General features: G+C 45.3%; 1 protein-coding gene across 2 annotated transcripts in view; it reads left to right on the forward strand.

Annotated features, from left to right (window-relative positions):
• TTLL13 (tubulin tyrosine ligase like 13) overlaps positions 1-18,672 on the forward strand; it is a 74,695-nt gene that overhangs the window by 40,892 nt on the left and 15,131 nt on the right. For both annotated transcript variants that reach the window (XM_077473462.1, XM_077473461.1), the window contains 2 exons: positions 5,653-5,827; positions 11,296-11,508. In XM_077473462.1, the coding sequence (XP_077329588.1) occupies positions 5,653-5,827; positions 11,296-11,508 (388 nt within the window). The remainder of the gene's footprint in view (positions 1-5,652; positions 5,828-11,295; positions 11,509-18,672) is intronic.

The following is an 18,672-nucleotide window of genomic DNA, read 5'->3' on the forward strand; positions in this document are numbered from 1 at the left end:
TTATATAAGAACAACCTTACTCAAAATTTTAGCAATATTACAATTTTTAAAAACATGATACCCTTTGTTGGTTTACATCATCTATCATCAGTTTAGAACATTACAATTTAAAGGATAAGTTCACATTTTAAAAGAGAAGTATGTTTTTTTTTATTGTTCAATCACACTCACTTAGGTGGATGCTGCATCGGTGCAATGCTGCATCTGTCCCCCGCCGCCTCTTCACTGAGAACCGAGCGATCGAATACCGCCAATGACTCGGTTCTCTCAGCTCCGCGAGTGGAGAGCTGCTGCCTGTCAGCCATACATAGATTGAAATTCAGCTTGTTCAGCAGGGACCAGCCCAATTTAAATTCATGTATGGGCAGGCTGGTTGTACAACTTAAGTGTGATAGGCTTCTGCTGCCATTGGTCAAATTGTGAGGAGGATGGAGTAGGGGTGTGGCTTGCTGGCGTTGTATGTGTCTGTGGATGCACACAGCTTGGATCAGGGAGGCAGCACACATGGGTGTCTCCTTAGCACATGGTTGGGAGCCAGGGACAGTGCCCTTGAGACACCCAACTACAGGAGGAAAGGGACTTTTCATAAGAAATGGACTACACATAGCTAGTATGTGTGGGCCTCTTTTTCTGAAATAAAAAAGAGGGCTTAGTACGAGGGGGTGCTGATAAGTACTGAGCCTTACCCAGAAAATATTGAGAGAGGAAGCTGTAAATTGTAGGGTGTACTGGCCAATTTGTCTACATTCAATGTTGGAGAAATAAATGACCTATGATTTTAATTTATCTTTCATTATTCAGGTCCAAAGTGAACATAGCAGCATCCCCAGAAAAACTTAGTGTGGAAGAGCATAGGACCACAATCAAGCTCCTGTTTCTCCAAGGGAAAGGTGCGAAGCAGATCCATGATGAAATGTCACAAACTTTCGGTGACAGTGGCCCTTTATATGCAACAGTTAAAGCGGGAGTTCCGCCGTTTTTTTTTTTTAAAAGCCAGCAGCTACAAATACTGCAGCTGCTGACTTTTAAAATGAGGACACTTACCCGCCCAGCGCGCCCGCGATGTCGGCTCCCGAAGCCGATCTCTCGATCGTCTCTCGGGTGCTGCCGCCACCATCTTGGGTATGGGAATCAGGAAGTGGAGCCTTGCGGCTTCATTTCCCAGTTCCCTACTGCGCATGCGCGAGTCGCGCTGCGCAAGAAGTATGGTCCCCGCTGTCTCTGGGATCCGTGTGTTTCCCAGCAGACAGCAGGGGACCTTCGGAAAGGGGCGTAGATTCTGCGGAAAGGGGCATATATTCTGCAAATATCTATGCCGGAAGTGTACTGTACTGTACAGGTACCTGCACCCCCCTCCCCCCTGAAAGGTGCCAATTGTGGCGCCGGGGGGGGAGGGTTCAAATGAGCGGAAGCTCCACTTTAGGGTGGAGCTCTGCTTTAAACATTGGGTTGCCAGTTTTAAAACTGGCCATTTCGGTGTTGAAAGTGAGAAACCCAGTGGAAGGCCTGTTTCTGTTTCCATGCCTGCAAATGTGAAAGCCATCCATGACATGATCATGGAGAACAGCCGAATATCAGCCAAAAGTATTGTTACATATCTGGGAATATCAGGTGAGAGAGTTGGTGCCATTATCCTCAACGACTTGGAAATGAGAAAGCTTGCAGCAAATAGGATCCCAAAACTTTTGACTTTTGCAGGCACATAGACAGAAACAGGCCTTCCAATGGGTTTCTCACTTTCAACACCGAAATGGCCAGTTTTAAAATTGACAACCCAATGTTGCATATGAAGGGCCACTGTCACCCAAAGTTTGTGACAATTTATCATGGATCTGCTTCGCACCTTTCCCTTGAAGAAACAGGTAGTTGATTATTTGATTATGGTCCTATGCTCTTCCACATTTAATTTTTCTGGAGGTGCTTCCATGTTCAATTTGGACCTGTAAAAGAAAGATAAGTTAAAATCATAGGTAGTTAATTTTTGCATCATTGTAGGGTGTTCATTTTGGACCTGTTCAATTTGGACCTGTAAAAGAAAGATAAGGTAAAATCATAGGTAGTTGATTTTGGCATCATTGAATATAGACAAATTGGCCAGTCCACCCTGCAATTTACAGCTTCCTCATTCAGTTTTTTCTGGGTAAGGATCAATACTTATCAGCACCCCCTCCTATCACTTTAAAGGGGTTGTAAACCCTCATGTTTTTTCACTTTAATGCATCTTATGCATTAAGGTGAAAAAACTTCTGACAGTGAACGTCCCCCAGCCCCCCCCCATTTTACTCAACTGAGTCGTATCCTCTGTGGACACGCTCTACCTCTCTGGCTGGGGTTCTCAGCTCTTGATTGAATAGATTGATAGCAGCGCAGCCATTGGCTCCCGCTGCTGTCAATTAAATCCAATGATGCGGGCACCGGGGGGCAGGGCCGAGTCTGGCATTCTGTGTCTATGGATGCAAATGCTGGACTAGGCAGTAAAGGTAAACCCCAAGGAGATCGCTTCTCCTAGGGGGTTTACCAATGCGAGGAGGAGCCGTGAGCACCGTTGGGGGACCCCAGAAGAAGAGGATCAGGGCCACACTGTGCAAAAAAACTTCACAATGGAGGTAAGACACAGTCATGGCTGAAATTGTTGGCACCCCAGAAATTTTTTCCAGTAAATCAATATTTCTCAAAGAAAAGTATTGCAGTAACACACGTTTATTCCCTTTGTGTGTATTGGAACAAAACAAAAAAAGGGAGGAGAAAAAGCAAATTGGACATAATGTCACACAAAATTCCAAAAATGGGCTGGTGAAAATTCAAGGCACCCTTAAATTAATATTTGGTTGCATACCCTTTGGAAAAAATAACTGAAATCAGTCACTTCCTATAACCATCAATAAGCTTCTTATACCTCTCACCTGGAATTTTGGACCACTCTTCCTTTGCAAACTGCTGCAGGTCTCTCTTGTTGGAAGGGCGCCTTTTCCCAACAGAAATTTTAAGATCTCTCCACAGGTGTTCAATGGGATTTAGATCTGGACTCATTGCTGGCCACTTTAGAACTCTCTAGCACTTTGTTACCATTCATTTCTGGGTGCTTTTTGACGTATGTTTGTGGTCATTGTCCTGATGGAAGACCCAAGATCTCCAAAGCAAACCCAGCTTTTTGACACTGGGCTCTAAAGTGCAACCCAAAATCCTTTGGTAATCCTCAGATTTCATGATGCCTTGCACACATTCAAGGCACCCAGTGCCAGAGGCAGTAAAACAACCCCAAAACATCATTGAACCGCCACCATATTTCACTGTAGGTATTGTGTTCTTTTTCTTTGTAGGCCTCGTTCCATTTTCGGTAAACAGTAGAATGATGTGCTTTACCAAAAAGCTCTATTTTGGTCTCATCTGTCCACAAGACGTTTTCCCAGAAGGATTTTGGCTTACTCAAGTACATTTTGGCAAACTGTAGTCTTGTTTTTTTATGTCTCTGTGTCAGCAGTGGGGTCCTCTTGGGTCTCCTGCCATAGTGTTTAATTTTATTTAAAATGTTGATGGATAGTTCACGCTGACACTGATGCTCTCTGAGCCTGCAGGACAGCTTGAATTTCTTTGGAACTTGTTTGGGGCTGCTTATCCACCATCCAGACTATCCTGCGTTGCAACCTTTTATCAATTTTTCTCTCCCATTCACGCCCAGACAGATTAGCTACATTGCCATGGGTTGAAAACTTCTTGATAATGTTGCACACTCTGGACAAAGGCAAATCTAGATCTCTGGAGATGGACTTGTAACCTTGAGATTGTTGATTTTTTTTCCACAATTTTGGTTCTCAAGTCCTCAGACAGTTCTATTCTCATCTTTCTGTTGTCCATGCTTAGTGTGGCACACACAGACACACAATGCAAAGACTAAATGAACTTCTCTCCTTTTTATCTGCTTTCAGGTGTGATTTTTATATTGCCCACACCTGTTACTTGCCCCTTGTTATGTTCAATTTTCTTTTTTTCCTCCCTTTTTTTGTTTTGTTCCAATACACACAAAGGGAATAAACATGTGTATAGCAAAACATGTGTTACTGCAATATGTTTCTGTGCGAAATACTTGATTTTCTGGAAAAATTTCTGTTGTGCCAACAATTTTGGCCATGACTGTATGATATGTTTGTTATTTAAAAAAAAAAAAAAAAAAGGTTTACAACCCCTTTAAGTTTGCCTGTTGTTTCTTTCTGGAGTTCAGCTTTAACACAGTCTGTACCAACCAGGCTAGAATATTATTATTTTTATAGAATGTGCTTGTAAAGACAGTATTTTGTTGACTTTAATTGCAAAACTCAAATTAGACTATCAGCCTACCCAAAATGAAACAAGATTAAGCCCACGTTCACATTTCTCTGTTTTGACATGCGATTTGACATATTTCCGGCAACGGCACCGTCCAAATCGGTGCGACGCCAACTTTGCGGCGCTGCACTGATTCCCAAAAGTAGTTCCTGTACTACTTTTGGTGACATCTGGGGCAATTTGAATAGACATCTATGTAGGAACCCGCACAGATGTCTGTCAAGTCGGACTGCATTGCCAGTTTAAAATCATGTGAGTTCAGCACGATTTCAAACCCGGCTTCAATGTGAACCTGGGCTAAACACAACTTGTGAAAGTTGTGTAAGAGTGCTGGCTGTTTACAACTTAAGCTGGCCATAAATTTAGCCAGTTTGGCAGGGACGGGATGACTTTTGATCCATGTGTGGCTGCCCCAGTTAAACACAAGTCAATCATTAGATCAACTTCTGTTGAAAAGGTTTGTTGAAAAACTTTTGTTGATCAGTGAGCAAAGGGGGGGGGGGGGGGGGAGGGATTTCCTCCCTCCACCTTTTTTGTGTGGATGGAGGAATCTGTTTGTTTTTTGTTCAGCCAAGTATTTATAGTAATTATGGCCTTGTACTTGTGCCACTTAAACATTCATGGGTGGTAAATTGCAGCATTGTGCTTATTGTTGATTTTAAGTTGCTATTAGTTACAAGTTACTGCAGGTAGTGATGCCAAGGTATGTAGTCATGGTGGTTCCACTGGTTGAACCTTCTATAGTGCACACGTATCAATAGCTCTTTTCTTTCTTCATCAACTAAATTACTGTTTCCGTTGACCATTGGTACAAATTAAACAGTAATATACTCAATGAGAAGCAACTCATATGCCATTCATCAGCTCTTTATGAGCTTTGGTATATTGTATTGTACTATTATGGTGATGTTTTCACCAACATAATTTTAAACATTTCAATAAACTTTGTTAACTTTTTAATAATTATTCTGTTCATTGGAAGTTTGCCCATACAGTCCCATAGTACTGGGGGGGGGGGGGGGTATATTTTTGTCCTTCTACACAATTATTAGGGATGTTGGCAACTCATATTTGGAGGTATATTCTCTCCATGGTGGTTTCTCCTTCTCCAAACAGTAATATACAATTACAATACAGGGTCCACCCATGCATTTCCATGCTATTTTGAATACTAAATGAGTCTTCAATATCGAAGTCCTGACCTTCACTTGTCAAAGCACAAGCACCCTTGTTTTGTAACAGCCCTACTTGGTCTTTTTTTCCATCCCTGTCCTTCTCATATTATCTGTACTATCACTTCATTAAAAGCCATAAACATTTCCATTACAGGCAGCAGTTGGAAGAACTTCGACTTAAACAAGAGCAAAAAGAACTGCCCAGTGGAAAGAAGAAGAAAGACAGCAAGGACACCTTACAAGGGGAGTCAGCAGGAGAAAAGCCTGTGAAATACAAGGTGACGAGGAGGCCATCCGTCCGCACTGGATGTAGAACAGCAGAGAGAAAGGTGCAGTGAACATCTGATACTGACATATTGTATTCTATAATGGCTAGTTAGAGAGCGAATGTATTTGACCAGGATAATGTAATCTGCAGGGCGTTAGAGGATCCCAGTGTATCCTGTAATGAAATACGATGGTAATTCCAGTTCCAGATTATTGGTAAACAGATAGGCTCAACTGAAAATCTTCCTATGGAATGGCACCAAGTAATCCAACATAAATTTGACATCAGCATGGGTTTGTTCAGTGCATAAACATTTAAGGTCAGCAACAGGGGCGGACTGACAACTCATGGGGCCCCCGGGCAATAGGAGATTATGGGGCACCCAGGCAATCAGACATTACACAGTAGACACAAACACACACAAACACAGTATACAATCACACAGTATACACAGACATGTTTCTATTGGCTGAGAAGGTACTGGAGAGGTGGGACAGCTAAAATCTGAGGATTTTTAGACCAAAAGGATGTCGGTAAGGGACATTTCAGAGACAGATGTAAAAAAACAAAAAAAACACAGATTTTTACATAAGAAAAAAGAGGGGGGTTATGTGGCGTTATCTAAATGTAAGTAAATCCTATAATCCTTATAAATCTCAAACACATGATATTCCCAAAGTGTATAGGAAAATTAAATAATTAAGTATATAGTGAATAAACCTATTAAATAAACAATTTCATATATACATTTAAATATATAAATACAGTGCAATAGTGTTCCCAAAAAAATGTGCAAATGTGCAGTGGTGCAAACAACATGCACAAAGGTTGGATAAATCCTGTAAATATATATAGACCTTGAAATATCTTATAATATGTTGCTCCAATCAAAGTGCAAGAAATAAATAAATATATGAATAAATCCAATAAAATCTTCATAAAGTGCAAATGAGTCCCAAAGTTCAAATAATGGGCATGCAATGTGAACAACAAGTGAAAATCCATGACCTGCGTAGCCCAACAGTCCCTTTCTTAACAATGCCCCTTACCAGCCCTCTTATATCTATAATAATGAGACCACACCTTCTCTTTGGAGTAAAATGGCCACAACAGCCTTTATTAACTGGTTGCCGACCGCCGGCCGTCAAATGACGGCCAGGCAGCGCACCTATTGTGGCGGGAGGACGTCATATGACGTCCTCCCGTTTAAACAGGGAATGCGCGCGATCGTGCGCGCGCATCCCTGTTTCTTCGGTGGCGGCGTGTCACGGAGACACCGCTCGCCACCGAAGGGGGTGAACAGCCATTCGTTATGGCTGTTTACCACGTGATCGGCCGTGATGAAGTCACGGCCGATCACAGATGGTCACACCCCGAACGTGCACGGCGCATGCGCGCGAGCACGTCGGTGGCGGCGTGTTCCCCGGGAACATTGCTCGTCACCGACGCTGGTAAACAGCCATTGGCCAGCTGTTTACCCACGTGATCGGCTGTGATCCTTTCACAGCCGATCACTAAAATGTAAACAAACCGCGGTAACGGGATGTTACCGGGTTCTCCTCCTCACACACCGATCGTGTGTGAGGAGGAGATTGCGGTAACATCTCGTTACCGCATACAGTGTACACCAATCACACTGATTGCCCCCCCCCCAATAAAGAGGACCTGTCACCACCCCTCATAGTACCTGTCAATCACAGTCCATCAGAGTACCTGTCACAGTCCATCAGAGTATTTGAGTACCTGTCCCAGCCCATCTGAGTACCCGAGTACCTGTCCCAGCCCATCTGAGTACCCGAGTACCTGTCCCAGCCCATCTGAGTACCCGAGTACCTGTCCCAGCCCATCTGAGTACCCGAGTACTTGTCCCAGCCCATCTGAGTACCCGAGTACCTGTCCCAGCCCATCTGAGTACCCAAATACCTGTCCCAGCCCATCTGAGTACCCGAGTACCTGTCCCAGCCCATCTGAGTACCCGAGTACCTGTCCCAGCCCATCTGAGTACCCGAGTACCTGTCCCAGCCCATCAGAGTACCCGAGTACCTGTCACAGTCCATCTGAGTACCCGAGTACCTGTCACAGTCCATATGAGTACCTGTCACTGCCCTTCAGAGTACCCAAATACCAGTCACCAAACCATCAGAGTACCTGTCACCAGGCCATCAGAGTACCTGAGTACTTGTCACCAGGCCATCAGAGTACCTGAGTACTTGTCACCAGGCCATCAGAGTACCCGAGTACCTGTCACCGTCCATCAGAGTACCCGAGTACCTGTCACAGTCCATTAGAGTACCGAGTACCTGTCACAGTCCATTAGAGTACCGAGTACCTGTCACAGTCCATCAGGGTACCCGATTACCTGTCACAGCCCATCTGAGTACCCGAGTACCTGTTCCAGTCCATCTGTGTACCCGAGTACCTGTCACAGTCCATATGAGTACCTGTCACCGCCCTTCAGAGTACCCAAATACCAGTCACCAAACCATCAGAGTACCTGTCACCAGGCCATCAGAGTACCCGAGTACCTGTCACCAGGCCATCAGAGTACCCGAGTACCTGTCACCAGGCCATCAGAGTACCTGAGTACCTGTCACCAGGCCATCAGAGTACCCGAGTACCTGTCACCAGGCCATCAGAGTACCCGAGTACCTGTCACAGTCCATCAGGGTACCCGAGTACCTGTCACAGTCCATCAGGGTACCCGAGTACCTGTCACAGTCCATCTGTGTACCCGAGTACCTGTCACAGTCCATCTGTGTACCCGAGTACCTGTCACAGTCCATCTGAGTACCCGAGTACCTGTCACAGTTCATCTGAGTACCCGAGTACCTGTCACAGTCCATATGAGTACCTGTCACCGCCCTTCAGAGTACCCAAATACCAGTCACCAAACCATCAGAGTACCTGTCACCAGGCCATCAGAGTACCTGAGTACTTGTCACCAGGCCATCAGAGTACCCGAGTACCTGTCACCAGGCCATCAGAGTACCCGAGTACCTATCACCAGGCCATCAGAGTACCCGAGTACCTGTCACCAGGCCATCAGAGTACACGAGTACCTGTCACCAGGCCATCAGAGTACCCGAGTACCTGTCACCAGGCCATCAGAGTACTCGAGTACCTGTCACCAGGCCATCAGAGTACCCGAGTACCTGTCACCAGGCCATCAGAGTACCCGAGTACCTGTCACCAGGCCATCAGAGTACCCGAGTACCTGTCACCAGGCCATCAGAGTACCAGAGTACCTGCAGCCCATGTCTCATAGAATATACGTTGGGGTGTTTGCTTTCCAAAATGGGGTCATTTTGTGGGTAATTTCACTGTCCTGGTGGTCCAGGACCTTCAAAAGTGTGATGGGTAGGAATGAAATGAGATGTGTCATTTATGCTCCTAGAACGCCTGAACGTACTACTTCAATGTTCGGCCTCTCTATGTGGCCAGGCTGTGTAAAAGTTCTACACATGTGGTATCGCCATACTCGGGAGGAGTAGCAGAATGTATTTTGGGGTGTAATTTTTGCTATATACATGCTATGTGTTAGAAATATCTTATAAATTGACAATTTTGTGTAAAAAAAAAATGCGTTTTAATTTTTTTCCACATATTCCAAAAACTTCTGGAAAAAAATGAACTGTTGAAAAGACTCATTATGCCTCACAGATTATACGTTGGGGTGTTTGCTTTCCAAAATGGGGTAATTTTATGGGAAATTCCATTGTCCTGGTACTCTAGAGACTTCAAAAGTGTAATAGGTGGTTGAGAAATGAGATGCGTCATTTTTGGTACTACATCAATGTTGGTGCTCTGTATGTGGCCAGGCTGTGTAAAAATCTCACACATGTGGTATCGCCGTACTCGGGAAGAGTAGCAAAATGTATTTTGGGGTGTAATTTGTTGTATGCATATGCTGTGTGTGAGAAATAACCTGATAATATGACAATTTAGTAAAAAAAAATAAAAAAAAATAAAAAATCTTCATTTTGCAAAGAATTGTGGGAAAAAAAGACAACTTAAAAAAACTCACCATGCTACTTACTTAATACCTTGGGATGTCTACTTTGTAAAAAGGGGTCATTTGGGGGGTATTTGTACTTTCCTGACTTGTTAGTGTCTCAAGAAATGAGGTACACCTGATGTACTGAAGGCCTGATCAGAAGTGATCAATTTTCAGTGATTGGCACCATAGTTTGTAGACTCTATAACTTTCACAAAGACCAAATAATATATACTAATGTGGGTTATTTTTACCAAAGATATGTAGCAGTATAAATTTTAGCCAAAATTTATGAAGAAAAATTACTAATTAGCAAACATTTATGACAGAAACCAAGAAAAATGCATTTTTTTCACAAAATTTACGTTTTATTTTATTTATAGCACAAAAAATAAAAAACCCACTAGTGATTAAATACCACTAAAAGAAAGCTCTATTTGTGTGGAAAAAAGGACGCAAGTTTCATATGGATACAGTGTTGGATGACTGAGTAATTGTCATTCAAACTGTGAGAGCGCTGAAAGCTGAAAATTGGTCTGGTCAGGAAGGGGGTGTAACTGCACTGTATTGAGGTGGTTAAACATAACCAAATATTTTACTCCCTCCAAAAATATGTATATAAATATATAAATATATATATACAACTGTAAACAAAACATTTTTGAACAACTTTAGCAACTCCAGTCTGGTGATCTCTGACGGTGACCCACTTTAACTCCAACACCAACCTCACTGCTTTACCTTTTAACATACCAGGCCTCAAGCTGTGACCGCTCAGAGACAACCAATTCCTGCAGTGAAAAACCTCCCAGTATTCCGTCCACCGTTCAGGAATACACCGGAGGGGCCCATAATACCAATGAGCCCCCCACCCTTTTATATCACCTCTGTTTACAGCCACCGTCAAAGACCACCAGAAATCTCACGCTGCAGCCCCCCAAAGGGGCCGACTTCACTGTTGTGACGACCATCCATCTTCTCCTGAAAGAAAAGAAAAAAGAAAAACAAAACAACAACGCCAACAAGTAACAAGTACCCCACACACACCAAAACATGCCGTACAGTAGGGAGGGAGGGTTGCCTCCTCCAATGCTCGACTCACGTGCAACTGGTCCCGCTCGGACTCCGCACCTTTTATATATAGCTCCTCCCCCTTCACACATTCTCTTTCTCCACCTATCCTATTCCTCTCCAGGTGTCTCTAGGCACCCGGTCATGCCTGCCCCTCCATTACCCCTCCCCTTCTGGTTGGATCATTACGGGGCTCCCTCTACTCTACTTGCTAAAAATGTTCTTAGTGTGAAAAAAATATAAAATAATTCAGCCAACACATCTAAGGACTGATAAGCTGCAATATATAACATTTTTGTTTTTAGGTTTAGATACACTTTCAGGAACAGCACTGTTGTAACTTTATGTGATGCGTGGCTATTATGTTTAATAAAGTTTTATTCTGTAAAATATCTATCAGAATTTTCATCGTGTTCATGATACTGTACAGGTTCTGTAAGTGAATATTGACTTTCTTTACCTAGACCCAGGAGATGAAAATAGACTCCATGAAACCCGTGGATATTAATGAACGAGAGGAGATGGAGAGGCTGCAGGGTCTTCAGCAGAGAGAGAAGCTTATCAGAAGCCTTGGTATAGTGGATGCGTTGTATAGCCTGTTCGGCACTATGGAGCCCAAAACTCATGACCTCAAGCCACATGACTACAGTCTCCTAGATGCTCAAACAAGAAATCAAGTATGAAATAAGTACCTATGATGTAAGAATGCAATGGGCTCCTCACAAAATGACTCCAGTAAAATTATTTACAATGTAAGACCCATAGCTCAGTGTCACAGACAGCTATTATTTAGTGAAGGTTCTATTATGTCCTCTACATGTCAATTCTGGTTTCTGTTAGGTGAAGACCATACAAATGTGATTTAACATAAAAAGGTCAGTGGCTTTGGTTTTCATAGCGTGGTGAGCTCTGGTAGATATACAATATATTACCAAAAGTATTGTGACGCCTGCCATTACACACACATGAACTTTAATGGCATTCCAGTCTTAGTCCGTAGGGTTCAATATTAGGTTAGTCCACATATATATATATATATATATATATATATATATATATATATATATTACAGCTTCAACTCTTCTGGGAAGGCTGTCCACAAGGTTTAGCAGTGTGTCTATGAGAATGCTTGAACATTCTTCCAAAAGCACATTTGTGAGGTCAGGTACTAATGTTGAACAACAAGTATCCGCTCTAGTTCATCCTAAAGGTCTTCTATTGGGTTGAGGTCAGGCCTCTGTGAAGGCTAGTCAGGTTCCTACAACCCAAACTCGCTCATCCATGTCTTTATGGGCCTTGCTTTGTGCACTGGTCCAAATCATTTGGTGGAGGGACGATTATGGTGTGGTGGTTGCTTTTCAGGTGTTGGGCTTGGCCCCTTAGTTCCAGTGATGGGAACTCTTAAGGCATCAGCATACCAAGACATTTTGAAAAATGTCATGCTACCAACTTTGTGGGAACAGTTTGGGGATGGCCCCTTGCTGTTCCAACATGACTGCACACCAGTACACAAAGAAAGTGAACCATACGGACTAAGACTGGGATACCATTAAAGTTCATGTGCGTGTAAAGGCAGGTGCCCCAATACTCTTGGTAATATAGTGCAAGTTCATGTAAAATCCGTAGGCTGGCCATACATGATCAGTTTTTTCTACTTCAGCCAATGAGCTGAACATAAAATAAAATAACAGATTCCTCCATTGCCCCTGCTGTTATCAGAATACACTGATCGTGGCTGCAGCTCATTTTTTGCAGCAGCTGATTTTCAGAAAATGATTAAAAAATCGACTTCCGTAGAGAGGGGAAGGCCGCACATTGAGGGAAATTTGATCAGTTATGGTCAGCTATAAACTATAAAAAAAATGTGTGGATGTTTGTGATTTTGCACTTTTTTTTTATTCTTTATTTAGAAGGTTTTTATCCACAAAGAACAGTAATAATTACAGCATAATGTAGGCATGCTAATTCACTGATCGAAAAATGTTTTCTACAAAGTCAGAAATTGCTAAGAACTGTGGGGTACATCACGCTGATATGTACAGTGCTGTGAAAAAGTATTTGCCCCTTCCTGTTGTTTTATTCTTTTGCATATTTGTCACACTTAAATTATTCAGATTATCAAACAAACTTTTTATATTACACAAAGATAACCCAAGTAAATACAAAATGCAGTTTCTTGATCATACATCACGGGACACAGGAGCTTCATTACATAGTGGGTTATATAGGCACCTCTGGTGATTGGACACTGGTTGACCCTAATTAAAGAGAATTCCTCCCCTATATAACCCCTCCCATTTGGGAGGCACCTCAGTTTTTTCGCCAGTGTCTGGTCGATGGTCACGTAAAACTTAGCTCTATGCGGGTCCCGGCGAGGGCCGAAGGGCTACAACAAACCGGATCCATACCCCGGGCCGATATTTGACTCCCATGATGGTATGGTACCCGGGCCTCGTCTGCCGAAGAAATGAGGTTTTGCCTGTAAGTCCTCTCCATTGGAAGACTGGGCTCTGGGACAACCAGACTTGGGGTACTGTTTACTCAGGGCGCCCGTAAGTTTCTGGCAGAGCTTTCTACATGGCCCAGGTGGGAGGATCTTTTCGTAAGAGCCCCAGATATACCTGAAGGTTGGCTAACAATACCCGCCGTGATGGGTGAAGGCTGGAATTGGTCTGTTATCAGCAATTCCTGCGGCGGGGACAGGTAAGGGAAGTCATCCTATATATTTTAAATATATGAATGGATTTCTTCATTGTGAGTAGTTGTATGTCTTACCTGGTTTCCACCACTAGAGGGAGTAAGAGCAGCCTGATGCATACTTACATGCCTTTCAATACAAACACGCTCAGTGAAAGCCTGGTTCTCCAGCTACTCACGTCTCCCTTACAGTTCCTGCCACAGTTAAAGGTAAAAAGGGGTCCCATGCAGGTCAGGGGTCCCACGTTGCTCCCTTTGGGTTCTCCTTCCCCCCCCCCGGATTCCGCGGTCCTCGTGCACGCGCGCGGGCGCGTGCACGCGCGCGGGCGCGTGCACGCGCGCCGGGCGCGCTCCCGGCCTAATGGAGGAGGGGGGGGTGTGGTTGCGAGCCGTGCACGTTAGTGTGCACGGCGCTGTAGCGCAGGTGCCAAGCGGCATTTTTAAAAAGCCCAGAGCGTCAGGGGACTGTAACTGGAGACACAGGAGCTGTGGGCTGTAAGCATCCGTGGGGATTGGATCCAGGCAAACCTTAAGACACCTACTCAGCATCAGGTTGTGCAGTTTAAGCATATATTGATTTATTGTGAGACTTTAAGCGCAACAGTGATTGCATTTGTACTAGTACCTCTGCTTTGTAGCTTAGTACTATGTCTCCTCGTAAGAGGGTTTCAGGGGCAGGTAATAAAAGCACTGGCAAGTCACTGCCTAGGTCCAGGGGTTCCAAAAGTGCCTGTAAATTACCATCCCCCTCTGCAAGACTGGAGCCTGCCTCTCAAGACGAGTCGGTGCCCCTTTCAGGCTTTGCAGCCTCTCCCAATGTCCCAGCCCCGGTCTATGTCACTGAGGACTCCCTTAGGGCTACATTGGAGGGTTTTGAAGGGAGGATCATGAATTTTATTTCTGCTTCCCTAAAAGATAGCAGGAAAAGGGGTAGATCCCCTCCCTCTGCTGAAATCCCTCTCTCAGATAGTTGCTCTGAAAATGAGGAGGGATCCCTATCTTTGGATAGGGATCATGAGCAGTCGGATGAGTCAGAGGAAGAGGAGTTAGTCCCCTCCTCCCAGGCACTCAGAAAGCAGGTGCAGTATTATACTGAATTGGTGCGTACCACATTCAGAATGCCTGCTGCTGAAGTCGCTACATCCTCTGTCTCTTCCCTGGGAGTCAGGAAAGCCCCACAAACTGCTTGTTCCTTCCCAATTCATCCTTTAATGGGTGAATTGATGTATGAGGATTGGGGACATCCCGATAAACTGTTTACTCCTCCCAAAAGGTTTTCTATGCATTATCCTGTGGAGGAAAGTTTCACTAAGAAATGGGGGGTCCCATCTGTCGATGCGGCTGTTTCTTGTGTGAATAAAAACCTAACTTGTCCTTTGGATAATGCGCAGGTATTTAAGGATCCAGTTGACAAAAGGCTGGAAACCTTGTTAAAAGCCTCCTTTTCCATGGCTGGCGCTGTGGTGCAGCCTACAGTCACAGCCGTGGGGTTGTGTCAGTTCCTCAAGGAACAGGTTAAACAAATGTTTGGTCTCCTTCCCAGTGAGGAAGTAGAGAAATATGCAGAGATGCCTCACATCTTGTGTTTCATAATTGATGCGATTTTGGATTCTGTCCAACAAGCATCACGTTTATCCCTCATGTTGGTACACATGCGTAGGGCTCTATGGCTAAAGAATTGGGCTGCTGAGATGTCATGCAAAAAGCATTTGACTGGGTTCCCGTTTAAAGGGGAGCGTTTGTTTGGGGAAGAATTAGATAAATTCGTCCAAAATATTTCGGGAGGTAAGTCTACTCTCCTTCCAGTCAAAAGGAGCAAACGTCCTTCATTCAGGCGTACTCTCTCTCCCGAAGCATCAAGCTCTAAACAGTGGCGACGGCCTTCCCAGCCCTCCTCTGCTAGAAAGCCTCAGGGCCGAGCCCAGGGACAGAAGAAGACTTGGGGGCGAAAGCCTGCCAAGCAGACCCCCAAGACCTCCTTGTGAAGGGGCGCCCCCGCTCGGCAGAGTGGGGGGAAGGCTCCTGCAGTTTGCAGGCGCCTGGCGGGAAGAGATTCAGGACAAGTGGGTGATCTCTTCAGTATCTCTGGGCTACAGGCTAGAGTTTCAGAAGATTCCACCTTCTCGTTTTCTAAGGTCAAGGATCCAGTAAAGCAGAAACCGCTATTCCTGGCCTTAGATCAGTTACTATCCCAGGGTGTGATAGTAGAAGTGAGCCCGAAAGATCAGGGTTCAGGTTTTTATTCGAATCTCTTCACCGTTCCAAAACCAAACGGAAGTATCAGACCTATCTTGGATCTGAGAGACTTAAACCGGTTTTTACACATCCAGACCTTCCGGATGCAGTCAATACGCACTGTGGTCTCCTCCCTGCAAGGGGGAGAATTCATGGCATCAATAGATATCAAAGATGCATATCTCCATTTGCCAATATTTCCCGCACACCAGAAGTTTCTAAGGTTCGCGGTAGAGCGGCGCCATTTTCAATTTGTGGCCCTGCCGTTCGGGCTAGCTACGGCCCCTCGAGTCTTCACGAAGATTCTGGACCCTCTCTTAGCAATCTTAAGAGTTCAGGGCATAGCCATCATGGCTTACCTAGACGACTTGCTTCTCGTAGAGAGAACTGCAGCGTGCCTAAGTCGCAGCGTCATCAGGACGCTAGAACATCTAGAGCGCCTAGGTTGGATTATAAACCTAGAAAAGTCGTCCTTGCAACCGACCACCAGGTTGGATTACCTGGGTTTGATTATCGACACCGCTCAGGGCAGGGTGTTTCTTCCAAGGCCAAAGGCCTTGGCCATTGGAGATCTGGTGCTCCTGATTCTGGGCGGAAGATCTTCCTCCATTCGGCTATGTATGAGACTATTGGGAAAGATGGTCGCCTCATTCGAGGCCATCCCATTCGCCCAGTTCCACTCAAGGCCTCTGCAAAGATGCATCCTTGCGGCTTGGAACAGGAAGCCCCAATCCCTGGATCTTCCTATGCGTTTATCTCCCCGGGCACGCAAAAGTCTTGTCTGGTGGTTACAAACCAGGAATTTGCTGAAAGGCAAAACTTTTCTTCCCCTCTCATGGAAGATTGTCACAACGGATGCCAGCCTGACAGGCTGGGGAGCCATATTGGAGGGAACGTGCTCGCAGGGAAAATGGTCTGCGACCGAAGGTCTGCTGCCCATAAATATCTTGGAGATTCGGGCAGTTTACATGGCACTCATAGAGTGGTCTTACAGGCTGTGAGGTTTCCCAGTTCGGATTCAGTCCGACAATGCCACCGCAGTGGCTTACATCAATCACCAGGGCGGTACCAGAAGTCTGGTGGCCCAAAAGGAGGTGAATCGCATACTTGTCTGGGCAGAAGAGCATGTTCCGTGTCTCTCTGCAGTCTTCATCCCAGGGGTGGAGAATTGGCAGGCGGATTTTCTCAGCCGCCAGCAGTTGTGCCCAGGAGAATGGGCTCTGCACCCCGATGTATTTCAGAACATATGTTACAAGTGGGGCACTCCAGACGTGGATCTGTTTGCATCCAGATTCAACAGGAAACTGGACAAGTTTGTGTCAAGGACAAGAGATGCACTTGCTCAGGGGTCAGATGCTCTGACGGTTCCCTGGGATCAGTACAATCTGATCTATGCCTTCCCCCCGAGCCCGCTGCTATCGCGGTTCCTGGGAAGGGTCAAGAGGGAGTCGAAGTCGGTCCTTTTAGTGGCCTCAGCTTGGCCCAGGCGACCATGGTTTGCAGAAATCATTAAGTTGGCAGTGGGCGGGCCATGGACCCTCCCTCCCCGGCCAGATCTGCTCTCACAGGGTCCAATCTACCATCCTGCTTTACGCAGTCTGAATTTGACGGTCTGGCTGCTGAAACCCACATTCTGAGAGACCGTGGCCTTTCGGGGCCAGTCCTTTCCACTCTGGTCAATGCCAGAAAGCCGGCCTCCAGGCGTATCTATTACAAGATCTGGAGGGCATATGTTTCCTGGTGTGAACTCAGGAGATGGCATCCTAGAAAGTATGTCATTAGCAGAATCTTGGCCTTTCTCCAGTCAGGCCTAGAAATGAATTTGGCCATAAGCACCATCAAGGTGCAGATTTCGGCCCTGTCGGTATTTTTTCAAGGACCTCTTGCATCACACTCCCTAGTACGGGCTTTTATCCAGGGGGCTATGCGGATAAAACCGCCAGTTAAACCTCCGGTATGCCCATGGGATCTGAATTTGGTTCTCTCGGCCTTAGAGGCCCAACCATTTGAACCTTTGCAGCTGGCTTCTTTAGCTCTCTTGACTAAAAAGCTGGTCTTCTTAGTAGCCATATCCACGGCTAGAAGAGTATCAGAATTGGCAGCTCTTTCCTGTAAAGAGCCCTATTTAATTATCCATAAGGACCGGGTGGTTATGCGTCCCAACGGGTCCTTTCTACCTAAGGTGGTTTCGGGTTTCCATCTGAATCAGGATATAATCCTACCATCCTTTTTTCCAAATCCTCAGTCCATAGAGGAAGAGTCTTTACACACTTTAGATGTGGTTAGAGCAATCAGTCTTTATCTTCAGGCAACTGCTCAGATAAGAAAGACTGACTGTTTATTTATTCTGCCAGAAGGCCCTAGAAGGGGTCAGGCAGCGTCAAAGTCCACTCTCTCAAGGTGGATCAGACAAGTTATTTCTCAGGCCTATAGCTTAAAGGGGAAGATTCCTCCTTTTCAGGTGAAAGCGCACTCTACTAGGGCTGTCAGTGCTTCTTGGGCAGTGCATCACCAGGCCTCCCTGGCTCAGATCTGTAAGGCTGCGACTTGGTCATCAGTCCACACATTCACCAGATTCTATCAGGTGGATGTCAGAGGGCAAGAGGATATCGCCTTCGGGCGCAGTGTACTGCAGGCTGCAGTTTAGGTCCTCAGGTCCCTGGCGGTCTATGTTTATGATCTGTGTCTCCCTCCCCTCAACCTGAGCATTGCTATGGGACATCCCACTATGTAATGAAGCTCCTGTGTCCCGTGATGTATGATCAAGAAAATGGGATTTTTATATACAGCTTACCTGTAAAATCCTTTTCTTGAGAGTACATCACGGGACACAGGGCTCCCGCCCCTCTTGGGTTTTTACGTGGTTTCTTATTGCTTTGCTACAAAACTGAGGTGCCTCCCAAATGGGA

This window comes from Lithobates pipiens, unplaced genomic scaffold (genome assembly GCF_037356315.1).
Source record: "Lithobates pipiens isolate NorthernLeopardFrog02 unplaced genomic scaffold, aLitPip1_a1.2 Scaffold_8, whole genome shotgun sequence".
In the NCBI taxonomy this organism is placed as follows: domain Eukaryota; kingdom Metazoa; phylum Chordata; class Amphibia; order Anura; family Ranidae; genus Lithobates; species Lithobates pipiens.